Below are 24,117 nucleotides of genomic sequence, written 5' to 3' on the forward strand. Positions count from 1 at the left end.
AGAGAGCAGCCAAATTGAGGAGGCTTTAGGGTTAGCAGTAAGGTTTGCAAAGGAGCTCGTCTCTCAGAAACAGCAATGAAAACCTGAATCACATCAGTAGAATCACAGAACCACAAAATGGCATAGGCTGGAGGGGATGTTAAAGCATACCTATTTCCAACCCCTTCTGCAAGCAGGGATGCCCTCCACCAGCTCAGGCTGCCCAGGGCCCTTGAAATCTCTTGAAAAAATCAGTCTCTTGCTATTTTGCTGGTGCTGGGTCATGATAATTCAGCAGTCCCATTGTCAGCATTGCTGAACATCACATGCTATTCAGTATTCACTGACGTAAATACAATGTGTATATATAGAAATAAAATTGCTCAGTAACTTGCAGAGCTCTTCTAGCAGGAAAAGAAAAAGAAGAAAAAAAAGGAGGAATACAAGTAGGTACTAAAACAAGATGCATAGCCCATACTCCTGGTCTACAGACAGCTTGTAGACACACAGTACATGCATGCAAGCCGTTTCTGAGGGATCTACTTACTCTACATAACAGCATTTCCCCCCATTGCTGTTCCCAGCTCCATGTCAACACCTGCATGCCATCCGGCTCCGCTTTCACATCCTGTGCCCCCTTCTTCTCTCTAGCACAGCCTTTCTCACCCTCACATTCTACATCCTGCACTTGAACTCAGCTGCACATACTGTCTGCAGAGAGCCGGGCTGCCCTGCACTGTGTGACGGGGGCTGACAGCTGCTGTGTGTTGAGGCACTGGGCTCCCAACTCCCAGTCCTTCTTGTGCTGATGGTTTGGCACAGCTGCCCTCATTTCTATCCTCATCTTTCCACAGCTTCTTTGCATAATGCAAAGATCTTCTAAAAGCACACAAATTACCACCCCCGAAGTAAAATGTCTTTTGTCAGTTCTAATAGAATTGCTGCCTAATTTTAATGAAGCTAAAAAATGTTAATTATCTCCCAAGATGATATTTTTTCCCTGCTGGGTTTGTTTACCAGATCTCCTCCACTTGTACGTGTTCTTTGAAAATGACAGTAAAGTGCTGGAAAATGTGACACAGGGTTGTAAGAGACCAGCTAGGGGCTGAGCGAGGGGAAGCAGCGGGGCTGGCTCTTCTCTGCCCCTCCTGGGCTCAGGATGAGTGTGCGTTGCCTGCATTTACACTATGATTCTGTGGTGCAGCGGTGAGAAGGGCCACGCTCACTGTGCTTTTGGCTTGAGCCAGTCATCAATTTGTTATGAATTTCTGAAGCTATCTTTTAAAAGTAGCTAATGTGTATAACAAAGGACTTGCTATCTCTGTGAAAGCATTATTTTAGGGTCAGAGACTTCCATGTTGCTGTGATCACAAAGAATCCTGAATTAGCACTGCTGTGTCTAAGAGAATACTGATAAAACAAACTGAATGCGTCGACACACAGGAAAACAAGTGCTGATGCTGGAGAATGCAGGTGACCCTTTACACAAAGCTAGTCCTTTACTGATAAGTGCCACTTGTTGACACATGGAGTCACAGGGGTATGTATGGGACACTGCTGGTGTCACCACTTCATGCTGCTCACAGATTCGGTTCAGATCAGAATGAGGAAAAAACACAACAAGCAGAGCCGTGTTTCACTTCTTTATAGCCTCTGCTTCCCAACAAGTTGGGGCAAATGGAAGAAAAAGTCAGAGTTTCTAGGATTTCTGCATCGTTAAAACAAAGTATGCACTGCTGTGCACAGAGGCACTCACTGCAGAATGGTAGCTCAAAAATCCATCTTTCATAACCTAGGAATGAGAAAAGTAGAGTTTAGAATGTATGATGGCTCTAGGCTGCAGCACACAGGTGTTTGTGTAGAATATGCCCTTTCTTTTTTTTTTTTTTTTTAATTCCAGAAAATTATTTAGCTGCTTTCACAGAATTCCAGTGTTTTGGTTAGACTGTCTTGACCTAACATCAGGATGCACTGCCCCAACAAGCTCTCACAGTGCACCTAATCCAGTGCCTCTGAGGTCTGTGGATTGTGCTTCCTGTGTTCAGAAACAAAGTTGTTGTTCTGTCCTAGAAAAATGAATCTAAGAAAGCTATTCTTACTATAGCTAAATATTGACAGCATGGTTTAGGTGCTGTAATGAAATTATATTGTTCCAACACTAGCACCGTCACCAGATGAACGTGGAAAGCCCCAAAGGGCAATCAGGCAAGAGAAAATGAGAAACAAAGAAATGCATTGGTAGGGCTAAAGGAAGAAATCTGTGCTATAGGGTCAGACCTTGTCTGGAGGAGCTCTGATAGTAGGAAAAGCCACATAAAGTGGGCATCTGGCAATGACATCAAGGCTTTCTGCTCTACCATGAGCAGCTGAACGTTCTGCTACTGCTGCTCCTGGCACAGAAATCAGGGGCATGCCCAGATGAAACCTCTGGTCTCACATCAGCAAGATGGTACAGCTCTGTTCTGCCCTCTGTTTGAGGGCTGAGTAGTTGCTGCCATGATGGCTTTCTTCAAGCAATGTAAGGAGCTGATTTCATCTGCATAAGCCTCAGCCATTTCCCTCTGTCCCTGCAGTGCTGTGAAGTGCACCAGCAATGCCAGTCATCTCTGCCAGTGCAATCACTTGCCATGTATGTGTATATGTGCTACATAAGCAGAATGTGTTCTGGCTGCCTAAACCAGAAACTCATGCTGAGGGAGGGAAATATGACCCAAGCAGCTGTGGATCAGATCAAGCCAAAAAGCTCCCCTCTGGGAACAAAAACACAAAGCCGCAAAACCACACTGGGGGAAAACCAACACCAAGTCATGAGTGAAAAGGCAGGAGCAGTCCCAGCCTAGGAAGGACCAAAGAGAGAGTCTGTGCCTTGTGTGGCATGCAGGATCACGGAGATGCTCTCATAGCTCAGGCTGGGGAGACCAGGAGGAAAAGACAACACTTTTGCAGCAAGGCTGGAGCCAAAATCATCACCTCTGGTGTTGCCTTTCAGCCATGCAGATTCAGATGTTCCTATGGTTTATGCCATCTTGTTTAGCATTTGTTGCACAATCAGAAAGAAGTAAAATGTTCGAGCCTGAAGCACTGACTGAGATCTGACAATCTTGATGGCAGCACCTGATATGGTCGTGTGCATTGCCACCTATCTCCCAACATCTGCTGCGTGCACTGTGCAGCCCTAGGCTGGCAGGACAGCCTGCACGCTATATATCTGCAGCATCTGTACCCAGCACACAGCAACCTGCAGCTGAGCGAACTGGGAAAGCCACACAGGACATCCTCCTGAAAGTGCTGAAGAATGGGCCCTGTGGGTGATCAGCAGGGAGGTGGGAGAACAAGGTCAGTTGCTACAAAAAAAGCATCACCGTTTTGGGTTCAGCTGTTTGGCTCTATTTTCTTCCTTTTGCAAAGTCTTCCTTTCTAGATAAGTAATTTCAGTTTGGGATGAAGGGGTTAGTACGGGGAAGACAAGCAGGCTGGGAGTCATGGTTATTCAGATTTAAACTTCCATTGCCCTCGATTAAATGACAGCTCAACAAATCATAGTCAAGTCTGAAACTACGAGCTAGAAGGTCAGGAGGAAATAATGTCTTCATTTTGCGATGCCCTCAGTCTGTTAACATTATTTTCTTTTCATTTAAAAGTGACAATAGCTAACATGACACGATGCCCTGTTCTGGAGCCAATTAGTAAATGAAAATGAAACGGATTGCACACAAGCTGCCAGGACATGTAAAGCCTCTATTTCACTGCAAGTTTTTTGTTTGTTTTTTTCTCATACAAGCTATGTTGGCACCTCAGTAGCTTTCCAGTAATTAAAGACTCCTCATACTGTCAATGCCAGTCACAAAGAGACACTTATAGAATCACAGAATCATAGAATTACCCAGGTTGGAAAAGACCTTGAAGATCATCAAGTCCAACCGCAGCCTAACCATACTACCCTAACTCTAACAACCCTCTGCTAAATCATATCCCTGAGCACCACATCCAAAAGGTTCTTAAACACATCCAGGAATGGTGACTCAACCACCTCCCTGGGGAGCCTATTCCAGTGTTTAACTACCCTTTCTGTAAAGAAGTGTTTCCTAACATCCAACCTAAAGTTACCTTGGTGCAACTTGAGGCCATTTCCCCTCATCCTGTCACCTGTCACCAATGAGAAGAGACCAACCCCACTCTCACTGTAAGCACCTTTCAAATACTGGAAGAGAGCAACAAGGTCTCCCCTCAGCCTCCTTTTCTCCGGACTAAACAGCTCCCTCAGCCTCTCCTCATAGGGCTGATTTCCCAAGCCCTTCACCAGCCTCACTGCCCTTCTCTGGACCTGCTCCAGTACCTCCATGTCTTTTTTGTACTGAGGTGCCCAAAACTGAACACAGTACTTGAGGTGAGGCCTCACCTATGCTGAGTATAGGGGCAGAATGACTTCCCTAGTCCTGTTCACCACATCATTCCTGATACAAGCCAGGATGCCATTGGCCCTCTTGGCCACCCAGGCACACTGCTGGCTCATATTCAGCAGACTGTCCATCAGCACTCAAGAGTCCCTTTCCATCTGGGAGCTTTCCAGTCCAGTTTCCCCAAGCCTGTAGGGTTGCCTGGAGTTGTTATGACCAAAATATAGGACATGACACTTGGCCCTATTGAAACTCATGCTGTTAACCTTATCCCATCGATCGAGTCTATCCAGGTCCCTCTGTAGTGCCCTTTCCCCCTCAGGCAGATCAACACTCCCTCCCAGCTTAGTGTCGTCTGCAAACTTACTGAGGGTGCACTCAATCCCCTCATCCAAATCATCAGTGAAGATGTTAAACAGAAGCGGCCCCAGCACTGAGCCCTGGGGGTCGCAGCTCATGACCTGCTGCCAACTGGATTCCACTCCATTGACTACAACTGTCTGACCACAGCTTCACACAAGGTTACAGCACTAGCCAGCATGCAGGTATCTGGAGGCTTCCAGTTCAGATAAAACAATTGAGTTTGCACAGCCTTTACTCAGGAGCTGCAAACTTCTATGACTTCTGCTGAGGTAATGACTAGAAAAAAAAACACAAGCAGAGCCTGCAGAGGACTAGTGCACTCAGGACTGCAGTACCTGAACTCCTAGGAAGCTAGACTAAGTACGAGCAGAGACTTCATTCAGGCTCATTTGAAAGTACAGTGTATAAGTCTATACTGCTTTTAACTGGCTACCAATCTGAGACAGAGCAAATGCTGCTGTGCCCAAACCATTTACTCTGCCACAGCAGCAACAGGTCAGTCTGAGAGAACAGCAGCATGACATGAGAGAAACAGAAGGAAGACAAAAGCAGAAGAAATCAAGGCAGGAATAATTAGATACATTCCCCCTTCCCAGGTGCCACTTTGGAAAATGTTTCCTCATTGAGCTATTTCCCTACCCGCTGCATGGGGAGAGGCCAGCAGATCTCAGAACTCAGGCAGCCCTACTGGTGCAGATAGGACAGCAGGAGAGGTGTCAGTTCCCATCCTTCACACAGCATCAGAAACAAAAGATGATAAGAAAGTTTTAAGTTCTTGAGTTCCCAGAAAGTTTCTTGAAGTCATGAGCTTGGTCATAACCCAGCACAAGTATAAAAAGCAGTAAACAACTTTTTGGTATCGGTGAGTATGGACAGCAGGTACACAGCTGGTAAACATTCCAGGAACAGAGGGAAGAAAGTACTGTAACACAATTTTATCCTTTAAAGCAAACCATTAGTGAAATGGTTTCAGAGTACAGAATGAAAGAAACCAAAGGCACAGAAACAACCAGCAGATCGACACATGTTTGAAGCAAGGGATGTGCAAGAAAGTAGGCTGCATATTGAGCATTATTGGTTCTAAGTCACAGAAAAATCAGGGTTTAAAAGAATCTTCAATGCCTAAAATTGGTCCATGTCTCTCCTGCTTGATTTGTTCCTCCTTCAGCCTCCCACACTCAAAGGTGAGCACTCAGGCAGCTGCTCTGTCCCACTGATGTGAACTGAGAAGACAGGCGGTGTAGCAGGAGAGGAGTGCTGTCCCTCCAGCCTGCACTGAGGAGGCTGGTCCCTGCTGGGACACTGTCTCTGGTGCTGCATCAGGCCATCACCCTCCCAGAACTTCTCATTTTCCTCCTCTTGCATCCTTTGCCCAACAGAGATGGAAGGGGAAAGCATTCAAGAACCAGAGAAAAACTGTGACGTGAGAAAAGCAGCTCATCTCAAGGATGCAGGCAGAAAAGAGAGAGATCTGTACAGTGTCTGGATGCCAGATCTGCTCTCTGATTGTGCTGTCCATCCCCTGAGGCTCAGCCTCACTAAAGCATCTGGGAATTACTTCCGTAGATTGACTGTAATTGGCACAGTTACGGGAAGCTGCTATTTTGGAAAATGAGCATGTTGTTGTACATACACTTAATCATGGGAACATACAAAATATGGAAGTGAAGTCTTGTTCATTTAATCATACAATCAGAGTTTCCAAGCATTCTTCATCATGACGATAAAATAGACATCGGTGTCTATTGAGGCACTGACTCCTGCATAGTAGTTCATGAATTCTTCTGTTGTGACCTGGGACAGAAGAATTTAAAATAGAAAAATTAACACTTATTTTTTTCAAAGTAGAATAATTTAAAACCAAATATTGGGAAAAAACACTAAACGAAATCCAATACCTGACATTTTGCATTGTTGGTAGTGAAAAGGAACCCAACAGGAAAAACTAAGACAGTAAAAATTTGTAGAGTGGGTTTCTCTATCAGAAATAAGAGCTCCTTCAAGAACACTTGGATGCAGATTAAACGCACACAGTTAAGTTAATCTCATCAGGAACTAAAGTTAAAATCAGTGCTGCCCATGAAGACAAATGTTTTAATCTGATTTTTTTCCAAGAATGCTATCACCTCGTTCTTTGCATTATCATTAATGAAAGTAGATTGGGTTTCTGGTGCAACCCAGAGACAGATAGGAGCTTTACACCCCTTCAGCAGAGAGAAAATATCAGTGCTCCACACAAGTCTCACTTAAAGAACCAAAAACGTTTTTAAATACTGAAGAGATTTCAATATCTTTAATGGGTATTTGGAGGATAAAAATGGCATGTATCTCTTGTGATATCTTAACTCTTGATCCATTGGGTCATTCTTTGAATAAAACATCACACAGAAAAATAGTTGCTCTTATAGGATTGTGTTTTTCAGAGCTAAGCAAAATGCTGCAAACAGGAGAAGCAAAGCGTACTGCCTGTCCCACCATTACAACTGAGCACAAACTTCTCTGACCATGTCCCTTTCAAAGGCATCTAGCAAGAACACATTGAAGAGGACCTTTACAGCAAATACTCAGCCTTGAGCCATTTCAGCTGAAAGTCTTTTAAGGGACCTTTAGTGACCTCTGATTCTGGCACGGGAAACTGACAGACAGTTCTCAGAAGAAGCAGCAATCTGATGAGCTACCTTACATCAGGATTGTTGAAAAAAGACGTGAGGCATCAGAGTAACTTTTCTTTAAGTTCAAACACTATGGTATTTTTAAGAAACAAGGCATTGGAGAAGCCCATTGGAAGCACTCAGTTTATCAAGGGGCAATCTGAGGGCACATCTTGTTTAATGTATTCATTTATGACCTTGGCACAAAAAGTAGGAATCTTTTGCTGGGATTTTCTATACACCGCCAGAGCTGCAGGTAAGGCACAATTCACACGGTGCTACTTCTGAGAGTGCCGAAGTAGAAAAAGGTTTAAAAATCAGCTCTACCAATGAAAAGTCTTTCCCAAGGGAAATAAAAGCAATCACCCCATAAAGTTCCTCCAGTTTCTGTGGATTGTGAAAATTAGCGATTGAGTGGGGTAGTTTGAAGAGATAATATATGAAAATAGATCCATAAAAGCTACAAGCTTATAAATGTAATCACACACCCCTGTTTGCACCTTCTGCCAAACTCCTTTCCTCTCAGTGACTTGGCAAGATGCACCAACATTCTACCGAGATGTTATGTTTTACTGTACCCTGTGTATGTGGCACAAATGCAAGCGTAGTGGCCACAGGATCAAATAGTACCTAGAACCTTTAATAATTTAACTCAAATTGTGAGTCAGCTGGCGATTTTGTAGCCTGGCATTAGGTGTTTCACTTACCTTCCCATCTTTGTCATAAGGAGAATCAAAATTATCCAGAAAGGCCCTAAAAACTTGATCTTCTGTCCAGTCTCCATTTTGGTATTTGGGATGGTGTTTTGCATTATACACCCCCCGTAAATCTTCAATCGTGACGACACCATCTCCAGTTTTATCTAACTTCCTAAATGCCTGCATGATGATCTCTTTCCTGGCATTTGACATTGGAGGCTGTAAAGAAATGCCAACAGATTAATTTTCCGTAGTAAAACTGTTGGAACAAAAAAATCATTCAAGGCACATGGGATAATAAGGTGCTGATAGGTTATGTTGCCCATGACATAGGAAGAACAATATATCATCCAAAAATGGTTTGGTAGAGTTTAATTACTGCCTACCAGTAGGACAGTGAATGGAAAATAAGAGAGAAAATGTTTTCTAGAATATTTCTACCTATTTAAAATATGTATATAATCATTAAGGACTAACTATTTTCTTTCTTAATTGTTGAGACTTCAGCAGAGCAGAGGGTCCAACCAGAAACTGTCACACTGAGGTCTCACCAGTCTACCTGACCTTATGAGGAGGAGATACAGCATAAAGAGAAGGATAGATAAGTAAGATTAACAAGGTAAAATACATATATATCCAGACTACAATATAGGAACTGATGTATCCAAATCAGGAAAGCAGTTCATAAGGATCCATCATAACCATCTGTTTATTGGGAGCCTTAGGCTTTGCCAATAAATTGCAATTATGTGTAAGGTTCTGCCAGTCACTGAAGGGTTATTTGTGGCAAAAAATTTTTTTAGCATATTAGATGGAAATGCAATATTTTAACAGCTCAAGAGTTACAGACACATAGAGTACATCTGCCGATTTTGCTAATTACTAATTAGTCATTAACTATAGTGCTGTAACTTGCTAGTTCTAATCAAGTTTAGCTAATGAGAAATTTAATGCAGTAACATGAATTCCCAGACTTACTCTCAGCGTAACAAGGAATTCATCAAAATCAATTGTTCCACTGCCATCTTTATCAAATATCCGGAAAATCTCTTGTGCTTCTTCCTTGTCTATCATCATAGCATAATCATTTAATCCTTTCACAAATTCTTTGAAATCAAGGGTCCTACTGTTGTCATCGTCCATAATCTGAAATACTCTGTAGAAAACATGCAAATAGAGGAGAAAAGAAAGGAGAAATTAGAGGACACTGCAAAGGTTTAGCACTGAGATGAACAGTACCATCAAAGAGTCATGTGTGTCATTGAAGTTTCAGCTGGTCATGCATGGTCCCACTTGTGGCTACGTGGGACGAGCAGGGGGATTCAGGGCATGGCCCAGTTCCCCCTCCCTAGACTAGGTTGTCTACAGTAGGGCCTAGGTGACCCCCATAAGCTAGGCAGTTGACAGACCATTAAACAATGGCAGTCACAGCCCAAGGAATGCAAGGACAAAATCTTTAGTATTGAAATGCTTATATTACTTACAGAAAATGCCAAGTGGCAAGAGACATTTTATATTCCTCTTCTCCCTATGGCAGGCATTATGGATCTTGAGAAAGCACTTTCCTTTGAAGGATTCATGAACATCAGTGCTTTGCCACATGAGCAAGTCAGACCTGTCTCCTAAAACAGGACACTGTGGGCTGTGCCATTTGTGTCAGAAGAGGCAAACATGGGTTCTAGATCCTGCTCAGCCTGCTGCTGAATGGTTAAAGAGTATTTATCACAAAATCAAGGAATTCAAATCTTGAGTGGGTGGGGAGTTTTGAGAACCAAAGTTGGTCCTTAGAATTTGGGCACAGGCAAAAAAGAGCAAGCTGAATAGGATTAAAATCCCTAATTTGTTCTCCAGATCTAGCCATAAATGTTTTAGGGATTCACTGCTCACTTGAAACAAGAGACCAGAGTGGAGTGCTGTGCGTTCCAGGTGTGAACAACTGCACAAGGCACACGAATGATTGTATAACTCAGGAGGACCAGAATTTCAACCAAGAGATGATATTTTGTACCTCTAAATATAGAAATAGAGGACAATTCAAGTTGAACAAGGAATCTGGAAGTGTCTCATGCAGCCTTCTACTGAAAGCAGTGTTAAATTCAGTGCTAAACCAGATTTCTCAGTGCTTTGTCCAGATGGGTTTTGGAATCCACCAACTTATGGCTGTTGACACTCACCCCACCTCTGGACACTCAGTGAAGAGCTTCCCTCTTTTTTCCTATCACTACCTTCTTGCTACTTATGGCTGGGGCCTCCTGCAGCTAAAACTGTTGGATCTAACAAGGAAATTGACTTATTAGACTCACTTGCCAAGTCCTTTGATGCCCGCAGACCCTCTTGCTAAGCACTTCAGTCGAAGTCTTTCTACAGGGTCAGTGGTTTTGGACAGATTCCTTTTGGCCTGGATTGCCATCTCTCGGTCATGCCTTGCTGTACCCGGCATCTGGAAGATAAAGGCTCTCAAACAGACTAGTTTCTTACACACAACACACTGTATGTAAGCCAGACTTAGTATACAGAGCATCCCAAATCCACCCCTTGTAAGGTGCTGGCAGAGGTTTCATGAGGACTCCTTTCCACCCCCTATTTCCCTTCCATAAAATCCTTTACTCTTTATCTTTTCACTAGTGAAAATGATTGCTTTGACCTGTGCTTCATGGGCCACCAAATCTGAACGATAAGCTCAGACAATCACATTGCAACTGTAACCCAGATACAAATGGGAAAGTATGGGTGTGAGTTGGCTTGAACTCACTGAGTGTATGAGCTTGCTGAAAGCTGGTGAGCACAGCAAAGAGTGTGCACAGGTGAGCACCGCTGCATCTCTTGCATCCCATGGGCCTATTCGGTCTTGTGGTCTGGAAGTCAATGTTCTCAACCCAAAGTGTCCTGGTGAGGACTTGTCTGTATGTTGTTCTCTGTGCTGATCCTGGGGAGAGAATCTGTAGCCCATGTGGGCAGTGAAGACAAGCGTCAACTCAGGTCCCTATCCTCATACACAGACTCCACTCCTTATGCAGCAATGCCTACAGTGGTATTGTGATATATGTGTTGATTTCAAACCTCACCAGTTGGGCATAGAAACGAACAAACAAACATTTAGAGAAAACATTTTTGTTCCCCAAAATGGTTTTCACTTCTAGAATAATTGAGAAATTCAGTGTGAAAGAAAATAGATTGTCGTCAGCTTTTGCTTCAGCCAGAAAGAGCAAAGTTCTCCCAGGAGCTCATTAATGAGTGACGAGAAAGGCTACGTGAAGTCAGAAGTCAAAAATATTTTCTGCAGTCAACAGCCTATCCTTAATGGATGTTTCTAGCCAGCATGAATAAAAAATACAGTGAGATTACATAAATGCTGAGCAAACCATATTTTTCTTCAGTATTTATATGCTATATCACACGTACTTTATGTCTATACTATCTCTTTGTCATGAGGACAAACATGCATGCTTAGTATCATGTAATATGCTTCTGTATTATATTTTATTCAGAGATATAAATAGTATGCCAGTGTGGCATGAGGTAAATGATAATTTATCTCCATTACATACTGCAAAAATCTACAGAAACACACGGCATGTAAAGACTTCAGTATCTCTTTGCCTCAAGCGCACTGAAGGCATTTCCCACGTACTGCAATGTTCATCAAATAATCACTGCAGTAAGATATATGAATTGAGAGTAGGGAGGAATCATCTGATATCATATCTATTCCAATTTCCTACACCTCAAGCAAAGCTGCTGAAACTGGTTGTTCCTCTGCAGCAAATAAATAATTTGCTCCTACACAAAGAAATATTTCTAGCTGAGAATTTGCTATTTCTAGGTTACATTATTCTGTTATTGAGTTATTTTCATTTTAAAATATCTCCTTAGTCTGAATTTTCCTCTCATCAGATGTTGTTAATATTTTCTTTTACTAGATTGAAGAGATACCTATTCAAACTTTGTCTGGATGCAAACACTTGAACCCCTTCAAACCTTCCTTGGCTAAAGAATTAAACAAAGCTTAGGACTCTTGACACATAATCAATTTTCAAATTTAAAATACTTTTGATGTTGTCCCTGACCTGCTCCAATATTTTGTCAGTATTCTCTTTTAGACTACAACAAAACGCTTTAACAATCTAATGTCACAGGCAGGAATAATCCCATTTTTTATCTCCACACATAATGGTTAAAAACACTGACAGAAAATACTTCTGCTGGTCTTTGAGAACCTGTACTCTCTAAAATGTTCATTAAAAATATCATATTGCTGTGATAGTAAACTCAGCAATATAAAGATGTAAACACGAGCCTCATTCATAGTAGCATGCCTGCCACTTCCTTATTTCTGCTGGCAGCTGCTTTAAGCTAAAGATAAACCTTTCCAAGACTGTTAAAAGATTATTTTAAGAAATACTGTGAGAAAAGAGCTACTGAATCATGGCATGGATGGAACATTCACACGCCCTCTCCTCTGCTTTCATATTGCTTTCCATATACACTGCTTCTTCCAAGAATCTTCTCTCTGCAGACTGTCCTGTGAAATCAAGAGCAAGTGCAATATATGATCATGTCCATGCTAGACACAAGTGACAAAATCTATGTTATCCAGCAGGAGCAGGATCTGACTGCTGTCTCTGAGAGGACAGAAGTTACAGAGACTACAAGAAATTAAACACTGCAGTGCAAAGCCAGAGTTGCAGGCTGGATTTTGTCGCTTCTTTGCAACAGCATCATATTACTGTGGGAGATGAAGATAGAATAAAACACTTAACTGCAACAAGAGATCAAAACAGCACAACTCCAAAGGGATTTATCACCAGTGACTACTCTCCAGGGGGCTGAAAGCTTTTCCTGATCTCTTGTCCTCTGTTTCTTCTTTGTTTACTAACTCAGAGCAGCTCTTCCTACAGGTTGATTTATATATGCCTCTCCCTGTGCACTGAACAAGAGAACTGACATACATTCATAGCACAGTATGTGCCAGGAGCACACTATAAGGCACCCACAGAATAACCACTGCAAAAACAAATGTTTTAATTAACTAAGGCTCTCTTTTAGGTCTAGCATGAAACAATTGCACAGGAAGTCAGGATTTTTTAACTGTCACAATTCACCATGTATCTTCCAAATGTATTATGCATTAATAACCACAAATAAAGCAAGAAGAGATCTTAAGTATAATTTTATGTATTTATAATTCCTATACGTTCCAAAATCATCAGACATTTCCCACTGTGAGATGAAAAAGAGTCCGCTTAACTTAATTAAATGCTGGACAGCCCTGTTTTGCCACAGCTTGGCTACAGGCAGGCACAGCACTGAGCACTGTTTGTTTCCACGGGCAATGTTGTGTTGTGCAGGCTGAACTACGATGACTGCATTTCCTAACAGAAATGAAACCTGAAATACTGGGTTGGGTTTTTCTGAAAACCTCCATTTGCTCAGCACCCAAATCCCCTTACATCCCTTTTTTCACCTGAAGCTTACATCTGGAAAGAGCCAGATGTAACCAAAATGACATTACAGCTCTGCACCACTCATTTAAACATCATCCTTCTGCTGAGCCTAAGAGCTTTCTTGGAAAATTCAAGCTTTATTTTCCCCAAGAAACACTCAGGCATGGCAGATACAAAGCCACACTGATCTTCAGATTCCAAAAGAGCCTGTCCTGGCCAAAATCCCAAGTCATGCACCACACTTGAGTGAAGGTATCAAGAGTCTGGTGATCAGTTTAAGCTGCTTAAACTAATTGCACGTCCTTGGGATTTTTTCTCACAATTTCATTACATTATTACAAACATGAAGATTGTATGACTATTTGGTGACCACCCAAACATCTAACAAAGAAATTGACTTCCCAGACCCACCAACCCCTCTATATCTGGCTGCAGCCTCCCCTCTGCCTCTGACAAATCCCAGGAGCACCCAGCTCCCTTCTGACAAGTGTGGCATTGCTATTCCACGCACAAATGTATGTACCTACATAAATGTAAAATAAATATATTACATTACATCTCTATATACATATATAGATCTGTAGGTAAATTAAGCTGCTGTTGGCTGAGACCCAAGCTCTTCAGATCAGAGAAATTCATAGTGGGCCAGCAAACAACAGAAAACCTTTTACCTGCAATGCTATCCTGCACGTGGGTTACCACTTGGGTTTCAGGGCTGTCACAGCAAGGAGCCCCAGCTGCTCCCACGTTCTCTCCCAACAAGCAGAGGGTACACAGGTCCAGGCTCACAGTAGAGCTTCCTTATCCATCTCGTTTTACTTGTTTACACAGCCAGCTGCCTTCCTCCACCCTCCCTCCCCCCTTTTTGGGAGGCCTGGAGTTTACCAGCCAGTCTCCAGGGTGACAATGGTGCTGCAGCAGGCCCAGCCTGCAATGACGCTGCTTCCCCAGACAATTGCTTATGCCCCTTTACTTAACCTGATTTGAAATTGAAACCTTCATCCTCCTCATCATCCTGCCCAGAGCAGGGGCTATCTAAAGGCTACAAGGTTGCTCAGAGCAGCTCCCCATTGAAGAAAGGCTGATGCAGCTGGTCTTCTTCAGCCTAGAGAAAGGAAGGCTCTGGAAGACCCCACTACAGCTTTCCAGTACTTAAAGGGAGCTAATAAATGGACAGAGAGTGACATTTTACCAGCTTTGATAGTGATAGGACAAAGAGGGAGTGGGAGGAGGGGGGGAGGGAGAGGAGGGGAGAGCAGTTTTAAGCTAAAATAGGGGAGATTTAGTTTTTATCTCAGAAGAAAAGCCCTTACTTGCATCCATGGTTGGGATTTGGGCTGGGCATGCTCATGCTGCCTCCCTCCTAGAAGCACAGGATATATGCTAAGGGCGCCATGGAGATGGTGATGTTTTGGTGACATTTTTCTCTGCTCCACAGCTGATAGGGCTAAGAGACTTACTGGTTCAGTCTTTTACTCAGTGTGTAATAGGAGAAAGTGATTAATAGTCTGGAAGTTGTGTTTCAATATAAAGAAATTGCCGCTGTATTTTTTTTTTCTCTCTGGTTAATTGCCATTTTGGAAGGCCAGACAGTGGACCAGACAGTGAGCCAGAGCCTTTAGGGAGATTATGCTCATCTGCAGGAAGAAGCAAATTGGAAAAGGTTAAACACCCATCTGATGAGGGACAATTTATCTCCATCTTGACACCACTATTAAGAATCTTGCCTTGCAAAAGGTCACTAGCATTATCAGTGACAAACTGTGGCACCTGCAGAAAGAGTGTCTTGATAAACTCCTCAGGGGTGACAAGGCCTGTGTGTTGCCTACCGGTATTCCCTGTGCTCATGGCTGGGTCCAAGGGCAAGGGCAGGTCAGCAGTGCATGAGAAATGGGGAGAGAGCCCTGTGCTGCCCACAGACCAGAGTGAGTAAGAGCAGGAAATTATTTTAGGCCACTACTAGAGTAATAACATTTGCATCCTGGCAGGCTGCTTATCTTTCATCGACAGGTACTTCCTGGTACTGAACTGCAGTTTCTGCAGGGCTTCATGTGCTCTTTATATCTCCCATCCGGCAACTGGCAGCACATCAGTGCACAACCCGGAAACAATGCATGTTTAATCAGTCACTGATTCGAAAACCATAGCTCCTTGGCAACGTCAGCCCTGCCTGCCCAAACTGCAGGCAAAGCAGAGACACTGGGGCTGGGGATGGAATGTTCTCCAAGCAACAGCTTGATCTTTGCAAGGCAGCATCCTTACAGAGGGGAGCAGTCTCTGTGCGCAGAATTTGCAGTGTTCAAGGATGCCCGCTTGTCTGCACAGCAAGGCAGGCTCTGAAACACAGAGGAGTAAGTTGACATGTGGATACTCTGTTGTTACTGCTGGAAACAATTTATGTGTCTGAAAACAAATATGCAGCAGTTCAGCCTCCCTTCAGCACGCCTCTCTGAAAATGACCTGTTCTGTTTAACGAGTTAGGAATCTGAGTCTGAATAATGATTAATTTGCTTTCAGATGTCTCAGATAGCATATAAGTTTATATGCTAATATCTGATTACCGAGAGCAAAGCTGTAAGCAGAGCACAGATGATTCAAAGTTTATCTGAATGGAGATAAAAGCTTCACCAAAACTCTGGAATTGTTCCTCCTCTGAACACTTAACCATTTGGTTTTTGTTCATGCTGAACAGACTGCTCAGTTCATTCTGCCCAGTCTGTGGTTGAGAATGTGATTGAATTCAGCAATCTGGGGGATCTAATGTAGATGACAAAGAAGACAAATCTTGCTGATGCTCAGTTTCAAAAAATTCAAACTTCTGTTTGAATTTCAGGTGGAGGGAAGACGTAAGAAATGCACAATGTCTCAAAGAAAAGAGAAAAGCCCCTGCATATTTTGCTATAGTTAGTTTACATGCAGTAGTGTTGTTTCTTAGTGTGAATGCACTGTACTGATCTGTGCATATTGGTGCCAAGAAGTTCTCTAACAACACGAAGTGAGGGTGTGAGGCATGAACACAAGTGTGTCCATTCTCACTCAGTATGGCTGGTCAGCAAAGGGCTTAATTTCCATGACAAGATTGGGGGATTAAAAAAAAAACAACAAAAAAACATGAAGAATCAGAATACACCAAAGACGACTATCTATGTGGTATAGACTTTTGGAATTTTTCCTGCCATTAAAACTCAGAAAGTTTCACACACAAAAAAACAAAACAGAACAAAACAAACCCCTTATGGTAGATGATATTGCCAGGGGAAAAGTGTTCCCACTTAAAAGCAAACCGTAAACAAATTAAATTGAATTCCCAGCTTATAAAATATTTTTACATCCTGAAATGCTGTGTCCATGTGCTTGGCAGCCATGGAGCTCTGTAAGCTGTGCTCATGACTGCTCTCTGGAGCATTGCGTGTGCACTGATATTCAGTTCCCACCATGTCCCTGGTGCGCTACTGCCTGCCTGCATGTTCTCCCAAGGAACATCCTCAGCATTTCTCACCCTTCCTGTGTCTTACCTCACCCCTGCATCTCACACTGGAGAAGCACAACTTTCCTGACGTGATTTGCAGAAAAGACAGTTGTTATGAAATCTTGTATTCTTCCTACTAAAAACTTTTCTCATCTGGAGAATACAAATACGAGGTATTTCATCTGCCTGAAAATCTCAGCAACTCATGTTTACCCAAAATAAATGATTGTTAGCCCACAGCACAGAACAGTGGAGATTTAAATTTTAAGGATTTTATGTAGAAAGTCAGTATGTGCCTTGGTACTCTGAGATGGGCAACAGGTATGTGGGATTGTGCAGGCAAGATTTGTCTTCGGGGTAAAAGGTGCTAAAGAAGAGATTTCAGGAGATTTCCTCATTCAGGAGAGGGTTGGGACTCTTCCTCTGGGCCTGGGCAAAGTGTCAGCCTGACACTGCAGGTAGGGGAAGCTGCTTTAGCTGCCAGTGAGAATGCTTCACTGGTCAGTCCATGGAGCAGGTCTGACAGAACCTCCTACTTCAGCCCGTGCATTACAGTTTTTGCAATGACAGATGAGATGTATGTTTTTGTTGTTGTTCTCTGGAGCTCCAAGTGCCAGCGAGGTTTTGCTGCCAGTCTCCAAAAGGTTGCTAGTGGTATGTGGCTCAGATTCTTTTACCAGCAAAAGTGTCCCTGCCAATAGACTTGCCAACCTGGTGACTATGGCTTTCAGCCAGTTTGTTGAGAAGAGTGGCCAAAGCTCATGTGGAAAGAGGTGTGAAGTGGCTCAAACACTTTCCATCTGAAGGGAGCACAGATGGCAGCCAGCTCAAGTGCCTACATAGATATGATGCATACACACAAGAATAGAAGGAATTACAAGTCTAAGTGCTCTCCTCATCTACTTGTTTCTTCTTGACTGTGTGATGTAGGAGTTGCAACTACGTATTTGTAATGCCAGCCTTTGTCATCAGACTTGTCTCTTCAAGGATTCTATGTTATAGTCTTGGTGGAATTAAACCTGCTTGACCTATGCATTTCATAAGCCTTTAATTTCTAGGTTCCCAGTAGAATAATTCTGAGAAAAGGTGCTTGCATTCCCTACCTTACTAATGGACACACATAGGTACCTTTGCCTCCCCAGGGCGAGCCCAAGGGAGTTTGATGCCTGGTTTGCCTGAGGCAACAGTGAGGCTTTGCAGATATTCCTACTGTTCAGCAGAAATATGCAAAGTCTGACAACCACAGCATGAAGTTCTGATGAAATGCAAAGATATTTTACTTTCCCCATTCACTTTTGGTAAGCAATATTTAAAATAAAATACCTACCCTATTTTTTTTCTTAATTCTGATTTTTCACGGTCCTCAATGTGAAATGAAATTTGCAGAATTCCCTTCAGTAGTTACACACAATCACAGTCCTAAGAGCTTCCTTTCTCCCACTCAGAGGTTTCCAAAATGGTTTTAGAGTTTTTTCTGTACTGTTGTCTCTCATTCTTTGATGATGGTACCAAAGGCTTCACTCCAACTGATCCGACTTCAAAAGATTCATTTGAAGGAGTGAGCATACAACTACCTGCACCTGATTACTACTCCCTGGGTATTACAGACCACTGAAACACAGAAATTGTAGTGCTTAGGGGCTTTCATTACAAGCACAGTTTTCTGATAACTTTGACACATGCAAGATTCAAGAACTCAGTCATTCTTTTGATTCCAGCCTGGTAGCATAGTACGAGCAGTAGGAAAGGTCTTTGGAATATATTTCTGCAACAAAATCTTAACCAGACACAGTATAATGTGGGAGGGGAAAAAAATAAACAGAACAATTACTCTTTTCTCAGAGCTACTTATCTCTAAAGCTTCTAAAACCCCTATCCTCAGTTTCATTGGTGAACACTCAGCTAGACAGAAATGGATAGCATAGGACATTGTGCATCATAGGAACATAGAGAAGGACATAAAACTGGATGATGACTCGTCCCTAAAGAGGCAGGCAAGAAATGTCAGAATGTGCAGCTGTGCTGCCCAGTAGCCTGTCATTACTACAGCCAGCAGCATGTCAACAGCTTTGTGCTGAGCTTGCCAAGCCTCAGGGAGAGCCCTACCACCCTTGCACTGTCTGAACTTTCCTTCATCTTCCTGTAGCTCTGTGTTACTTTTTTTCTGTGACAGCAGTTTCTCCAACTACCAGCTGCCCACAGCTAATTGGTTTGAAGAATTTCTATTTTTATATGGTACAAAGGCAGTTTTATACAGCTGGCAGTAACAAGTAGCAGCTCTGTGCATAATGGGAAATTTAATGCTGTCAGGGAAGAGAGATGCCAACCTGATGTAACTGCAGAGGCCCAGATAAGTGGGGATGCAGAGTGCAGCACAGAGAAGCCCAGGGATGTAATGCTAACAGCTGGAGTGTGGCACTGGCAATAGGAAATCCATGGCTCTTATCAGTATCCAGAGAAATGCATACCTGGAGTTGTACAAGGCTGGGTTTGCAGCTTACAGAGCATACAATGAAATAGCTATTAACATGCTTGAAATACACCATACAGAATATATATATCTGTAACATGGATCTGCATAATGTCCAGCTGAGTGAAAGTTAGGAAGGTTCAGTTGCATACTAGGAAGTGCACACAAATGTGTGATTGAGTGTGGAAGAAGCCAGCATCATCAACACTAACTTTCCCAACAAAGGACACCAAAGGCTGAAGGTATTACAGTGTTGTGTTACTGCAATTTGAAGATACAGAATTTATGACCCAAAGAAACTACTGAGGGGTGAGCACAATCCCAAGAATACTGATAAATATTAACAAGTGTGTTACATTATTATCTATACTATTATTATTGGCACATTATTGGCTACACAGAAGAAGGGAGAGATGTGCATGCGGGCTTCTCCAAAGCCAGCACAGGGACAGAATACGCAGTGTAACACCACTCGGGCTCTTTATGAGCTGTGTATCACCTTGCTGTCTGCAAGCTACATTAACAGGAAGTTGTATTGTTACATCTTTGTGGTTACTGTTTCAGCAGATGCTTTGATGCACTATCTTTTGCATGTTTCCCTTAGAATGGGATGGTAGGTAATGCTACTTACCTGGGAGCCAGACAGGTGATTCTCTCCTCATTTACCTCCCTTTACCAGACTGGCTACAGATAAGTGTTTCTGCATCTTCCCCTCTCTTGAATGCTGATCTTTGTTTATCACAGAATTGTCGAATTGTGGAACTGTAGAACGGACTGAGTTGAAAGAGACCTTAAAGATCTGCCCTAGGCTGGTTGTCCTCCACCAGATCAGGCTGCCCAGGGCCCCATCCAAACTGGCCTTGAACACCTCCTGTGATGCAGCATCCACAGCTTTTCTGGACAGCTGTATCAGGGCCACACTGCCCTCTGAGTAAGGAATTCCATTATATTTTCTAATCCAAATCTCCTCTCATTTAATTTAAAGTGATTCCCTGTTGCCCTGTCACTGTCAGACTGTGTAAACTGTTGATCTTCTTCCTGCTTACAAGTTTTCTTCAAGTACTGACAAGCGACAATGAGGTCTCCCTGGAGCCTCCTCCAGGCTGAACAGGCACAACTCCCTCAACACTTCTTCTCAGAAGTGCTCCAGCCCACTGATCATTTTTGTCTGATCATCAGGGCCATTCCAGACCTGATTCAACAGCTCCACATCTTTCTAGTATTGGGGGCCAATCTGGGTGCAGCACTGCAGGTGGGGCCTGACAAGGGCAGAGCAGAGGGGACTGTTCCTTCCCTCTCCTTGCTGCCACCTCTCCTTTGTTACAGCCCGAGATACTGCTGGTTAAAGAAATGCAGCATTGACACATGCATCTTAGACTGCTGTAATAGGAGTGTAGAGTTCTGTCACCATGCTTCTTGCTGGTGTCTGTCACCTGGGCCATGTCTATATTCACAGGCTAATGCTCTCAACATGGGTCTCTCTCAGGATCTCCATTATGAGATTACTGGTGTTGTATGGGACCCTGCTCCTACACAGACTACTAGCAGGAACCAGAAAGCAGCCATTTACACAGCATCAGGCCTAGAATACTGGAAAGTGCCTGCATGTAAGCTTTTGTAAAGCAAATTTTCTGCTGGAAGACATGTTCTTTTTAAAAATAAATTGGCCAAACCATCTCATGTGCTGGTGCAAAAATGTAATTCAGTCATATGAACAAGCAACTGGACTATGAATGCTCTGTTTCTGACATACTTTTCCTGCATTTCAATCCAGATAATACTAAAAAGAATTTGTTAACGTTATCTACCCAGAAGTTGCATAATCTGGCATGTTTGTTATCTCTGGGAGGAAGTCACTATCTTCTGATGGATGAAACCTCACAAGTTTTTGTACAAACAGTCATGCGATCCAGACGTCACCCAAGATGGCTATTTTGATGATGCCAACCTAAAAGAAAAAAAAGAAATAAAAAGAAAAAAAAAAGGCACAAAAAAACCATGTCCCACATGGTAACAAGGCAAAGACACCTACATGGAGTGGATCATCAGGAATGAAGGTGGGAGCAAAGTCCTGAGACTACCGCTGTTGCTTGCAGCAGTGTTTCAGTATGAAAGCCAACTAAATACTCCCGACTGCGCTATCACATCTGTGCCCAGTTGCCTGTAAAGAATCTGACTGACCAGAGGAAAACAGGGGACTATGAAGCCTTGAAAAATTCAGAACTCCCAGCATATTTTTGAGAACTTGTGATAGCATGGCACAAATTCGGCCCTATTCCTTAGTTAGGGACAAAATGTGTAACTGGGATTCACCCTCTGCTAGAGGATCTTTATGAAAGGTTTAATTGCTGTTATCCAGATGCCCTGTCACTGTCCAAGTCTGGGATCCAAATCAAAACAAATATTGAACTATTTGCCTCAGCACTGTGAAAGACCAAGTGTTAATCATTCCTGTGTTGGGCTCATTTTTAGAACACAAGGTAAATCTTAGCCTCTGAAGAGTTCAAGGAGAAAAGAAAGAAGGATGAATAAAAAGCAACATCTTAAAAATGTCCTGCTTTGGAAAATAAATAAATAAATAGATAGATAGATAAATATATGTCATGTGTGTTAAAATAGAAGTAGATGTTCCCTACCAAGGTACAAAGTACTCTGGTATGCAGAACTACACCAGTAAACTCACAAAAATATATGTATTTTCAAGTCACACAGAAAAAGTTTGTGGAGGAGAGGGACTGTCTGCAAAGCCCATCACCATCTCATGGTCCCAGCTAGGATCTTCTTAAATTCTAGACATTAGATACAGATGTCAGACTGCAAAAGTACATCCATCAGCCTAAGTATTTTCTTGCTCCCTCATGACATACCATTATTTACCATATTACTCCTAGGCAAAGCAAAATCTACAAGATAAAACCTGCTTAGAATTAAGTACTGCAGACCCTTATTTCAAGTCTGGGGACTTCCCCAGTGGACCTTATTCTTAGAATAAAATACAAAATAATTCTAGGCACGACACTGAGCAGAGTCAGTGTAGTTCTCAATTCATTACCAACACTTCGGTGTAGGATTAAGACCCAAAACGAGTAATGTGAAAAGAGAAGGAAACACAAAACACAACACATCTCTTGTGCAGATAGTGTTATACTTTCTCTGCTTGAGGCTTGTCTTTTTGGTTGGAACATCCCTGGTCATCAGCATCAGAAATCTTCTGTGGCTGGTGTGGGTGGAGCATCAGTCACCCACTTTAATGATTAACTCCTCAGAAATCAGACAGTGCACTGGGGGAACTTGCAGAGGATATGAGCTTTCCTTTCCAAAGTTTACAGAACACTTAAATTCACAGACTTTTTAGCCCTTACACGGGGACTTTCCCAGTACAGAAGCTTCCTGGAAAGAGACACTGTGTTGAGCCAGGGGTTACTGACATATGGATGTTCTCTGACTGCTGCAGCTTGGATTGAAAACAAACACCAAACACCAAACTCTTTCTGCCTAACACTAGGAACTCAGTCCAGTCCTTTGTTATCATGGGTTAGGGATGGGGAGAGATTCTCTTGATGAATTCTGATCCAGTTGTCACCAAAGATTGTTCCAGAGTCAGTGTCAGGCCTGAGAGACTGCTGTGGAGCAGGCATTTCAGTTGTTGAGAAAGATGAAAGGATCATCACACCAAGCTTGGCAATTTGATGTGTTCAGAGCTACGATGAAGAACAAGCTTCTCAACAAGTGTTCTTCTGGTGTAGGTAGATAGACTTTCAGATTTTACCTATCAGCATAATCTGTTCTGTAGAATTTATAAAGCCTGCTAGTGATTTCCTGGGAGGCAGAACTTTGCCTTACTTGAATGATGAGGCTATTTCAGGTACTGCAATGTTTATCTCAGCTCTGGTCTCTTGAAAACCAACACATGGTTTCCTGTCAACATGAACGAAGCGGTAAGCGGACCAGAAGAGTTTGCTGTGGGGCAGGATGGAAGTGGCAGCTTGTAAGTGGGCATATGTATAACTGGCAAGAGCACTAATGAAACATGCTCCTTCTATTTAAGGGTGCTCTGAAAGTAAGCCAACCTTACCACTGTGGATTTCAGTGGTAAAAAGGACCAGAAGATCTTTTAAAACTTTAACTAGTAGGGCCTGGCTTTGTTTTGTTTTTCCATTTGTTTTCTTAAATACAGTCTATTACACACTTTCCAGAGGACTCACTGAAAAGTTAATCAAATTTGCTAATTTGTAAACCATAAAAATATACAGAATTCATGATTTATAGATCTCACAAAGAAATAATAATTAAAATACTTAAAAGCAATAGAACCCAGACAGTTGTCATTCCATACAAACTTGATTCAGGATGTCTGAATTCATATCCAACAATATACTTAAAGATTTCAATTACTTGAAAGAGAAGTTTGGCATGACTCAGCTCATGCTTTTAATACTTCCTTCTCTGATGTAAAAAAATCAATAAGTCTGAACTCCACAGCATAGTTTTCTATTGACAGAGCTTCACAAGACTGAATCACTATACACATCCAGTATGCCAGTATTTCACTGTCGCTTAACTGTGTACTTCTGAAGCCACGTGGAGTTTTGTGCCTCTCTGACCACTAGCAGCAGAAAGTCATAGATAGACTAAATCCAAAGTGA

General features: G+C 42.6%; 1 protein-coding gene across 2 annotated transcripts; it reads right to left on the bottom strand.

Annotated features, from left to right (window-relative positions):
- Positions 1-1,871: 1,871 nt before the first annotated feature.
- CAPSL (calcyphosine like) lies at positions 1,872-14,408 on the bottom strand. 2 transcript variants are annotated; one of them, XM_072359968.1, is made up of 5 exons: positions 14,204-14,408; positions 10,392-10,528; positions 9,067-9,244; positions 8,098-8,307; positions 1,872-6,533 (listed from the first exon to the last, which is right to left on the bottom strand). In XM_072359968.1, the coding sequence occupies exons 2-5, from the start codon at positions 10,526-10,528 to the stop codon at positions 6,432-6,434; spliced, it is 627 nt and encodes a 208-aa protein (XP_072216069.1). In that variant the 5' UTR covers positions 14,204-14,408; the 3' UTR covers positions 1,872-6,431. The 2 variants fall into 2 exon arrangements, with proteins under 2 accessions (XP_072216069.1, XP_072216070.1); XM_072359969.1 differs by lacking the exon at positions 14,204-14,408 and adding an exon at positions 13,944-13,960 and having other exon boundaries at positions 6,432-6,533.
- Positions 14,409-24,117: the final 9,709 nt, after the last annotated feature.

This window comes from Excalfactoria chinensis, chromosome Z (genome assembly GCF_039878825.1).
Source record: "Excalfactoria chinensis isolate bCotChi1 chromosome Z, bCotChi1.hap2, whole genome shotgun sequence".
In the NCBI taxonomy this organism is placed as follows: domain Eukaryota; kingdom Metazoa; phylum Chordata; class Aves; order Galliformes; family Phasianidae; genus Excalfactoria; species Excalfactoria chinensis.

What these genes read in the sequence shown, in the direction of transcription:
- CAPSL (XM_072359968.1), bottom strand. Translation starts at nt 10,528, where the DNA reads ATGCCGGGTACAGCAAGGCATGACCGAGAGATGGCAATCCAGGCCAAA. An exon ending in AATTCCTTGTTACGCTGAGA is followed by an intron (nt 8,308 to 9,066) that starts GTAAGTCTGGGA and finishes ATTTCTTTACAG; the next exon opens with CCTCCAATGTCAAATGCCAG. An exon ending in CTTATGACAAAGATGGGAAG is followed by an intron (nt 6,534 to 8,097) that starts GTAAGTGAAACA and finishes CTTCTGTCCCAG; the next exon opens with GTCACAACAGAAGAATTCAT.